The sequence below is a fragment of the Gopherus flavomarginatus genome, chromosome 20, assembly GCF_025201925.1.
Source record: "Gopherus flavomarginatus isolate rGopFla2 chromosome 20, rGopFla2.mat.asm, whole genome shotgun sequence".
NCBI classification, from domain to species: Eukaryota; Metazoa; Chordata; order Testudines; family Testudinidae; genus Gopherus; species Gopherus flavomarginatus.
In genome coordinates, this window is record NC_066636.1 from 15,548,056 (window position 1) to 15,558,884 (window position 10,829).

At 58.2% G+C, this 10,829-nt stretch overlaps 1 protein-coding gene across 1 annotated transcript in view; it reads left to right on the forward strand.

Moving 5' to 3' along the window:
- The window catches only part of LOC127038397 (zinc finger protein 628-like), a 41,776-nt gene extending 40,317 nt beyond the window's left edge, over positions 1-1,459 (forward strand). The window contains exon 8 of the mRNA XM_050930976.1: positions 588-1,459. Coding sequence (XP_050786933.1) covers positions 588-1,459 — 872 coding nt within the window. The remainder of the gene's footprint in view (positions 1-587) is intronic.
- Positions 1,460-10,829: the final 9,370 nt, after the last annotated feature.

Consider the following 10,829-nt stretch of genomic DNA (forward strand, 5'->3'; position numbering starts at 1 on the left):
GGAGCAATTCCCATGTGGCTCCATTCATTATAAAACCTCAGTTCCGCTTGTCCCAACAGGATGGCCACCCTGCCTTCCAGGCTAGGACTGGGCCATGCCCTGTGCTGAGCATGGAAAGGGGGGATGTGGCAACCACAAAACGAGCTGATTGCCTCTCTGCCTGGAGGCGCTGGATTCATGTCCCTTAGGAGCCTGGGCCCAGGGAAAGCGCTAGAAATACGGAGGATTGCTCCACGCACACATGCCTTTCTGAGCAAGGGAGGCTCTACCATGACTCTCCTTGCCTAGAGTTGAAGGGAGGGCAGTGAAGGGGGCCTTTTAAGGAGGAAAGGTTAGGGGGTCACTCCCGGAACTCCCTCCTGGAGTCATGGGGGTACACAGATTGATGGGACATCAGAATTTGGCCCTCACCTCCATTGGGGGGCCCCCTTTCATGGGGTTTGGGGGTTGAATCCTCTAACTCCTCTCCCCTGGCAGAGCATGCTCCCTCCTTGGGGGCTGGGCCCTCACTGCGCATTCAGAGGGGCTCTTATTTGGACCATGAAGGGTCATCCACCTGCCTGACCTGTCTCCTCTTCTCTCTGCAGCCAAAGCTCAGCAGCCAGCAGGAGGGAAGCACGGTCATCTTACCAGCAGCATGACATCAGCAGAGAAGGGCAATGGGCCACACACCCCACCAGTGCCACCCGCCTCCCAGCCCCTGTCACCATCAGCCCCCCTGCAACCCCCACAGCCCTTGCCACCATCAGCCCCCCTGCAATGCCCACCTCCCTCAGGCCCACCACTGCTAGCTCCCTCACAGCCCCTGGGCTTGATGCCACTGCTAGCCCCTCCACCCCCCTCAGCCCCTCCACAGCTGTCAGCCCCCTCAGAGGAGCTCTGGGCTGAGCAGGGAGCATGGCACAAACCCTATAACTTCCGGCAGTCCCAGCCCCAAGGGAAATACACCGAGGAGGGAGCAGGGGAGGGTAGTGATCCCGGGGGAAGCTCTGGGGAGGACTGGGCAGGGGAGAGCGGGGATGAAGAGGACGAGGAGCTGGAGCCTGTCCCGCAGGGGAAGAGGCGAGGGCGGCCCCCCAAGAAGCAAGGACCAGGTCAGTCCCCCAAGAAGCAAGGACCTGGTCAGTCCCCCAAGAAGCGAGGCCGGCCCCCCAAGAAGCAAGGACCTGGTCAGTCCCCCAAGAAGCAAGGACCTGGTCAGTCCCCCAAGAAGCGAGGCCGGCCCCCCAAGAAGCAAGGACCAGGCCGGCCCCCCAAGAAGCAAAGGCGAGGCCGGCCCCCCCTGGGCCCCTACATCTGTGTGGTCTGTGCCAAGCGCTTTGTGTACCAGAGGTCACTGAAGCAGCACGTGCGGCTGCGCAGGCACTACCCCTCCTGCCACCAGTGCCACAGCACCTTCGGCGATCTCCACAAGCTGCAGCTCCATATGCTCAGCCACCGGGGGGAGGGCATGGCGTGAGCAGCCATGATGTCTGGCCAGGCACTCCAATGCCCAACCATCCCCCCACCCCCTCTGGGGGGCCCTCAATGCAAACACCCCCTTGCTCTGTCCCTGCACCCCCACCTCATTGCAGAGCAGGCAGCTGTGTTGGGTTGAGCTGTCTGACCATCCTGGGAGATTCTGCACCCTGACATCTCTTCTCGGGCCTGGCCTTCCACATGCCATTCTGCCCTGGCACCCAGTGCCATCCTCGGGTCATCCACCCCTTGGGCTCCCCTGTGTCACTGGGAGCAGGGCAGGGCTTCTCATGTGAAATGCTGCTGCCTCAGCTACTCCACTGCATAAAAAGCAGCCCTGAGGCTGGCTGGCTGGGGGCTGCATGTCCTTTCTGCGTCAGTGATTGGGGCAGTGTTGGCAGCAGCCCTAAGGCAGGGGACCCTCTGTTGCGGTGAAGGGCAGCTCTTTCCCTCTACCCCCTTCGCTCCTTGGCCCAGGGTATTACCTCCAGGAACTAGGCTCAGACCAGGGACTTGTTTTTTTGTGTCCCCTTGTATGGCAGAACTTGGACCCAAGAGTGGAAAGGCCCCTGCCCAGCCCCTCTGCCTTAAGGGGTCAGGTAGAGCAAGAGAGACACAACTCGTTTTATTGTTTATTATTAAAAATGTTTTCAAGCTAATTGTTGTATTTGTGAGTCCCCTGCCCTGCTCAGCACACCAGCACCAGCCTTTCGTGAGGCTGCTGGATTCAGGTGCCTTGGATGTGGGGAGCCCAGCAGAGCACTGGTCTTCCCAAGCTGCTGAGAACCTGCCCCAGTCAGCACAAGGTCCCCAGCTGGGCTCCCCCAACCAGTGGCTGCACATGTCAATTGACCCTTGGGTGGGGGCTCCTGGTTCCTGTAGGGCCTGTGCCCTGCTGCTCACATTGCAAAGCCCCTGCCAGGGCTGGTGGTTGAGCAGAAATTGCTGTCTGTTCTGCCTGGTTGCTATTGCAATGGAGGGGCTGCCCCCTGTGGGGTTGCAGGGAGGGTCGTGTTTGGGGGAGGCTTAGTGCTCCATGTCAAGACATGTGGAGGGGGACTGCTGGTGTGCTGAGAGCTCCCAGGCTGGGCTGGCAAACAGCCCCAACCTAGTCAGAGTTATTGGGGGTAGAATGGCAGCCGAGGCCCCAGCCACTGTCAGGCCTTGCACAAACTTAGTAAGAAACCAGCCCTGCCTCAAAGAGCAGGGACAAGACTGGGGGTGGGAGAGGACACAGCTGCCAAGAGGGTTCAAGTGAAATGGCCATGGTCACATGACAGCTCAGTGGCAGAGCTGGTTGGGAATTGTCCAAAAAAATGTGGCTTTTGGGGTGGTGGGGTTTGTTTAATGCCAAGTCGCTGAGGCAGAAGCTTTCTGTGGGAATGTGTCTGTACATAACATATGCATGGTGGGATGGTTCTAGGGCATAGCCCCGTGGTGAAGCACCCAGCTGGGCTGTGCCTGATTTCAAGCAGGGACTTGAATGTGGCTTTCCCACATCCCAGGGAGGGCCATGGCTTGGGGCTGTTGGCTGTAACATGCTGCCATTTGAGTGCCTGGAAATGCAGGGGCTCCCTGGTTGATATCACATGTTATTGAACTAGGAATCCACCCAGGAGTGAGCTGTGTTTAAATGTGTCTGGGAAAGCACCTCCTCCTGCTGGTTCTTCTGCTCCCAGCTCGGTTCTCCCTTTGTCAAAACAGCGCCTTCTTCCTTGAGCGTTTGGTTGGTTTAAGCCCCATTAGTTTCCCTGGTGGTTTTACCGCTTGCTGGAGCTGGGTGTTGTAGCTGGACTCCTGTGTGACGTGGCACTTGGCCAGCAGGCCAGGCTGCCCTGGTGGACCGTGAGGTGCAGAGAGGAAGAGCTGGGGCTCAGGCTGTTTGTCTCAGGTGTTTCCACTGTTTGTCTACCTCAGTGCTGAATTGATTATTTGTATTATTGTCGTGTTTAGGAGCCCTAGTTACAGCCCAGGGCCAAGTCTCTCCAGCTGCTGCTGGGCCAGGCAGGCACATCCAGCCCACCTCTCCTGGGCCAGGATGTCCTCACCTCTCCATCTGGGGCAGGGCTACCAGCAGCCACAGAGCCAGGGGGACCAGAAATTACGTGATTGCCTCCTACACCGACTCAAAATCGACTTGCTGGCTCTTCTGTTTTTCCCCCTAACGGTCAGCGTCTGAGCTCCTAGCCTGTCGTTTTCTTAGTGGGGCACCCAGAGCCATGGCTCCTGTTGCACAGATCCTCTATCACGCAATCTGCACCACCCAGGTTCAAGTGGAGAGGGAAATATGGGTACCGGGAACTGCTGAGGCAGAGGGGAGAGCAGGAGGCAGCACAGCCAGGAGTTGGCCGTGTGATACAGAAGCCCTGAAAAGGCCAGCAGGGCTAGGGCCAGGGCTGCCTGTGTCTGCAACCCTCGTGACAGCTCAGCTGGTACCTTGTGCTTGGCTAGGGACCCCTCACTATCACAAAGGGACACACCAGAGAGCACTGGGCAGGGATACGCCCACTGGGTCCTGGGCTGGAGAGATTGCTGGGGGAAAGCGTGAAGAGACTAAAACCCACCTGGCTGGGCTATGGGGCAGGGAGGGAGCCAGAGCGATGCTGGGCCTTGCCGCTGTCTCAGGGTGTAGCAGCCCCTGGCAACAGAGTCACTTGGCCTGGGCTAAAGGACTGCCAGAAGGGAGGTGGAGAAGGAAAGCAGGATGAGATGGCTGAGGGCGCTGAGTGGGGTTTGCTTCTGGGCTCTAGTCTCTGCTCCCACGCCGGCAGCCCTGCAGGGGCCCTGCTGGAATAATTCGGTCAGGGAGCAGGATTTTGCTGCACATTCTTTACAGAGGGGATAGATAATGTTGGCAACATACGTGCCCAGTAGGGTGCAGATGGGTTCATGGGAAGTAGTTTGCGGGAGGTGCCTGCTTCATGTCATCCCTGCAGGGCAGCATTGCTGGGGTTCAGAGGCACGTGTGCCCAGGTCCACCCCTTAGCTGCCAGAAGGGCTGGGGAAAGCTGAGTGGCTGTCAGTTACTGTGAGGGGATGGTTATGGAGCAGATCCTCAGACAAAGGCTCACAGAATCATAGAATAGCGGGGTTGGACGGGACCTCAGGAGGTTCTAGTCCAACCCCCTGCTCAAAGCAGGACCAATTCCCAACTAAATCATCCCGGCCAGGGCTTTATCAAGCCTGACCTTAAAAACCTCTAAGGAAGGAGATTCCACCATCTCCCTAGGTAACCCATTCCAGTGCTTCACCACCCTCCTAGTGAAATAGTGTTTCCTAATATCCAACCTAAACCTCCCTCGCTGCTGCTTGAGACCATCACTCCTTGTTCTGTCATCTGCCACCACTGAGAACAGTCTAGATTCATCCTCTTTAGAAATCCCTTTCAGGTAGTTGAAAGCAGCTATCAAATTCCCCCTCATTCTTCTCTTCTGTAGACTAAACAATCCCAGTTCCCTCAGCCTCTCCTCATAAATCATGTGCTCCAGCCCCCTAAGCATTTTTGTTGCCCTCTGCTGGACTCTTTCCAATTTTCAGACATCCTCCTTGTAGTGTAGGGCCCAAAACTGGACACAGTGCTCCAGATGTGGCCTCACCAATGCTGAATAGATGCGAAATCCCCCTGGGCCTGAGGCCAGGCCCTGCTGTGGGGTAGCAGCTACAGCCAAAGCACTGAAGGGGCAGGAGTTACTGTGGGGGACCAAGCCCATCTCCCCAAACCCCACCCCTTCCTGACTAGAGCCTCACGCAGAGGGGCTGAGAGCCACTGAGCCATGTGAGGGCTGTGCTGTGCTGGGGCAGGGCAGCAGGACCAAGAATGAAGCCATGAGCCTAATTATGGCTCCACTGCAGCCAGCCTGGCTTGGGCTCCCCCTCGACCCTGCCAGCCACGGGCTGGACATTCACGCAGGGCAGGGCAGGGGCACCTTTATTGTTTCCCACAGGTGTCCCATCTACTCATCAAGCTTGTGGGCTGGTGGCTGACGGACATGACCCAGTGCCCAACAAACTGGTGCTAAGTGGTGCACCCCTCCCGCCTGCAGAATGAGTCGGGTATGGGCCGCTCGAGCCGGGGGCGGGTTGGATCTTACAGCAATCCTGTGGTGGGTGTGTGCACAGACACATGTGGCTGGGGGGAGGTGTGTGCATGCTCACGTGTGGTAGGAGGTAAGTGTACATGTACAGGGCTGGGGGGGGGTCATTGCAGGGGTGTACAAGCAGGTGTGTGTATGTGTGCACACGTGTGCTCCAGGCGGGAGGTGTGTGCATGTAAAGGTGGGGGTGTAAGGAGCGGGGAGGTGCAGCATGTGCCCCGGCTGGCTCTCGCCCTAGGAAGGGTTTGGCTCAGACACGCTCTGGCCAGGTCTGGGCTAGGCAAGCAGGCTGAGCATTGAACAAACACGACTTTAAGCAGCACGTGGCACCATGGTGACAGGGCAGGTGCTGGTTGCTGACGTTAGCTGGTTGCAGGTAACCAGGGGCAGGGCTGGGCCCATGCAGAGCTGTTTTCCCAGGCCATACTCTCCACCCCCGGAGGAGCCTGGACTCCAAGGCATTTCTCAGGGGATTTTCCCTGTCTCTCCCCCCAGCACTTAGGGCCACCCAATCTGCTTCAGTCAATGCAGTGCAATTGGCACCGTTGTCCAGGCATGCCCTGTCCCATGGGCCTTTCACCAGCTGGGCAGAGGGGCAGGCTGCAGGAGCAGAGCCATCCCCAGTGACCCGAGCTGGGCAGCAAAGGACCCAGCCTCCAGGCACTGCCTGTAGTGAAGCTAGCTGTGCAGCTCAGCAGGCGTGTAGGACAAATCTGGCACCCTGGGAGGCTACAGCTACACAGGGAGCCACTGGCAGAGCACAGGGCTAGACTTTCCATTCTCTTGTTGCACCACAGGAACTAAAGGAGACTCTCCCCCAGGTGTTAACAGTATAAGGCCTATGACACCACTGAGCACCCAACCCAGCCTTCTCTTTCATTCTGCCACAGAAGCATCTCCTCCACCTCATCACTAGCTCAGGAGCGTGGTGTGTTCCCTACAGACACGGCTTTGAGGCCATGGGGGCTTCACTGACTGCATGCAATAGTGGACAAACTGACAGAAAGCACCAGAAATTTTCACCCAGGCCACCATCTGGGGTGGGGTGGGGGGACACGATGGGAAGGAGAGGTCTGACTGCTATGCCAGGCATTGGGAGAAAGTCGTGCATATGGCCTGGCACTACTTCTGAGGCTTTGAAAGTGACTTATAAATGGAGGCACGTGTAATACATGGGTAAACCACAGTCAGGCTAGATCATGACATGCCCAGTGTCACTCAGTGAGTCAATCACAGGGTCAGGCCTGGAACCTCTCTCCCCCCTTTGAGACCAAACTGAGCGAGGTCACCTCAGCCAGTGACCTGGGGAAGTTCGAACCCCCCAACATTCCCAGGGATGCCCCAGCATCTCTCCCATTCCTTGGTGTGAGTTACACCAGGACATTCCAGTTTTGCGCCCTCCCTTAGGTCGCGTGTGCTTGATGGCACTTGCTGGCTGCATGTGGGAAGGTTTATGCAGCCCGTACCCTTTTGCCACCCCAATATGCCCAGGGGTCAAACTGGGATGGGGTCTTCTCCCAGCACCCTGGTCTGCGATTCGGGCTCTCTTGGTTAAGAGCCCCCATCTTGGCCTTGGCCAGCTTTGGGCTTGGGCAGCCGCTCCCCACCTTGCCAGCTTTTACCATCAGTCCCACCTCCTTGAGGCAGCCCAGCACCCTCTTCACCTGGGACACCTGTTCCTCCCAGGTCTGGCTAAAGATGCACGTTATCGGTGTACACCAGGGCCAAGTTCTCCATCCCCCTCAGCTTGTCTAGAATCTCCCCAGGCCTAGGCATGGGGTGGGCATCAGACACCATGATGCCTTTAAGCTTCTGATAGTCCCCACTAAACCAGATCATCCTGTCTCCCTTGGGGACCAGCCCCACGGGTGAGGCCCATGGGCTGTTGAACGGCTGGATCACATCTAAAGCCAGCATGTCCTTGACCTCTCTCTCCAGGTTCTGGGCTGCTTTCCCAGTGACTCTGAACGGGAAACACCTGATAGGGAGATTGGCTCCCACCTCAGGGAAGAGATCCACCAGAGGGTCTTCCCCCTTTTCCTCCCAATCCTCCCCTTCCAGGTCCAGGGGTCCCCTCACTCTCCTCCCATACAGCAGCTCGAAAGGGAAGAACCTTGTGGATTCCTGAGGCATCACCAGCTGCCTCCTGATTCTCCACAGTTCTACTTCCCCTTGGGGATCCCATTCCTGGTACAGGAATCCCCTTTCCCGCAGGACTCTGTCCCTGCAGCCTTCCCCAAGGGGGTTTGCAACGCTGTGGCCAGCAAGTTCCCTTAGCTTCTCCAAGGAAGGATCCTTTGTCACAGCCCCCCTGAGCCCTGTCCCTCGTAGGTCCCTCCCTGCTGTGTAATCACTTCCCAGCAGCACGTCTGGACCAGGCAAACCTGACACAATCACCCCCCAACATGGCCTCCCAGCCGATATCCTGGAGAACCCCAACAACCAGCCAGCCTGACCCCTTCTGTGTCTGCACAGGGATCCAGGCCATAGGGAGGGCGAGGGGCTTCACCCCGGGGACCTTCTCCCACAGCCCCATACCATCTGCGGCTGCACCACCACAGTTCTCTCTGTCCCCAGGTCTCACCACCCCAGGCGTGTTTCCCCACTGACCCCTGGGAAGTTGCTCCACCATCACCAGTCCATACTGCTGCTGCTTCTGCAGCTTTTCCTCGGGGTCTTGCTCTCTCTCACGGTCCTCTTGCTCTCTCGGGCTCTGCTCCAATCCCATCCTTCTCCGATCCCGATGGGGAACCCGGTCGTGAAGACTCTCGTCTGGTTGGGGACCAGACTCTTGGGGATGCCTGGCTGCTGCTCCAGCTGCTCCCAGATCCCCTTGTAGCCCCATCTGGGTCAGGAATCTGCTCCTCAGAGCGGTCCTCCTCCTCCAGATGCATGATTAACTTTGTGCCTTGGTGAACTTCCCCATGCGTAACCCTCTCTTTTTGCACAGGATCACAATGTCCTTCTTAAGGAGATGGTGATAGGCCATCACTTCACCGTTCCCAAGTGGCTGTGGACTCACAGGCCTGTGTGCTCTTGGCTCCCCCATGGTTTCCAGGAAGAACCCCTGGTGTGCCAGCCCTTCTCGTGATCACCACCTCTTTGCCAGGGTCGAGCTGCAGACTCCTCCGCCCCTGGGACTGCTCCTGCCACCCCCAGGGGAACCCTGCTACTGCAAAAATCCTTCTCTCTCCCAGGGTTGAGTGGCAAGCTCCTCTGCCCCTGAGACTGCTCGCTGCAGTCCTCAGGGGGACCCCGTTACTCCAACAGTCCTTCTCGCTGGTCACAAACTCCCAGAGGTTAACTGCCCCCTGAAACCGTCCCTCTCTGAGCCTTCAGCATGTCTGGTCCTCATTATCCCTCCTTAGTTTTACTGCTCCTCAGTCACTTACTGGAAGAATTGCCATTCACGGGGTGCAGTACATTCCACCGCTACCACCAGTTGTCCCGAAGTTCCTGGGCGATACTCTGGAACTGCTCCCCACAAAGCCAGGCAGGACTTTGGGGAGCCTCCTCTCCCTTGGAGCAGACTTGTTCAGGGCAAGAAGCTCACACGTCTTCACCTGGGTCTCTCCTTGGAGCATTCAGTGTCCTCTGCCCCTCCGTGCGCTTCCCACAGCGAGCCCGCCCCAGCGGGGTCCTGGGGAAGCCACCGGGTCCTGCACCTCCACTTTGCAGTCAGACATGACTCTCAGCCAGCCAGTAAAACAAGTTTATTAGATGACAGGAACAGGGTCTAAAACAGAGCTTGTAGGTACAGCAAACCGGACCCCTTGGCCGGGTCCATTCTGCGGGGCAGTGAGCCAGACCCCCACGTCTGCACTTCACCCCTCGTCCCCAGCCAGCTCCAGACCGAAAAACCCCTCCAGCCCCTCCTCTCTGCTCAGCCCCTTTCCCGGGCCAGGAGGTCACCTGACCTCTTTGTCTCCAACACCTTCAGCTGGCACCTTTGCAGGGGAGGGGCCCAGGCCATCAGTTGCTAGGAGACAGTGTCAGGCACTTAGGTGCACTGGCCCTTTGCTCTGCAGCAATCACACCCCCTTATTCCACCACCTAGATATTAAGAACTGCATAGGGGACACTGAGGCACCAACACAGTATTCAGAGAAAACATTAAGAACATTCCCAGTTCGTCACACCCACCATGTCAGGCAGGCAGCTCCCGCAGCACGTTTGGCGGAGTGAGGAAGTAGGAGCTTGGATGTTATTCCTGTGAGGGGCAGGAGCACAGGCCAGGAGTTGCATGGCTCAGGGCAGCCTCTGTGACCAGTCTGGTCTGTGTCTCAGTTTCCCCTTTGGTGCACTGGGGTAACACAGCACTCACAGCATAGCTGGTTCAAACCATTGCCCGCCACAGATGCGCCTGGGTCCCCCACACAGGCGTGTGGGTGTCATGCTTGCACTACAAGGCACATCAGTCCTGGCGTGGTGACAGCCCCTGTCATAACAGCACAGCTGCTCGTCCCAGCACTAGCTGCTACACCCCAGGGACAATGAGCCCCATGCCACTCCTCCTTCTCCAGGCCCTGCCTCAGGCAACCACCTACCCCAGTGCTAAGGGACTGTGGGGCTCTTATGCCCACAGGCCAGAGAAACTCTCAGCATGCACAATGTCCCAGGGCTGCCTGTCCAGCTGGGTGAAGGGCCTTGACGATGGGCCTGCATCTCTTCCCAGGAACTGTGTCCCAGGAGCCAATGCAGAAGGGTACGCCTGGCCCCAGAGAGCTGGGAGCGTGGCACCGGGCCATGGCAGCAGAACACCGCTCTACAGGTAGCATCGCGAGGTTCTAGGTGGCCCAAGGTTGGGTGGTCCTGGGGACGCAGTGCCCTTGGTCGCTAGCGGGACGTCTACGTTGCAATAAAACCCAGCCAGCAGTGGCACCTGTGAGCACTTGGCGCTGCAGCTGGGCTCATGCTGGGGCACTCAAGCTGGCAGGGTAGCTGTGCCCAGGCAGAGTGGCACTCGGGCTCTGCACCCCATGGCGAGGGGTGGACTCCAGACAGAGCAGGAGCATCAGCTGGGTCCCATCCAGAGCCCAGGTCCACCTACAGGTTTTACTTCACATGGCCTGAGCCCAGCCGAGCAGCGACTGGGCCCCTTGCTGAGGTCCTAGCATGGCCGTGGCCATGACAATTCAGCCAGCCTGGGCGACTCACCCTGCCACTGCCCAGCCTGTCTGAGCCAGCCCCAGCACCAACACGAACCACGCGCCAGGCTGTCCACTGTTCCCAGACATTTTATTACATAAACATGCTAAAAGAGCCAGTCCTCGCAGC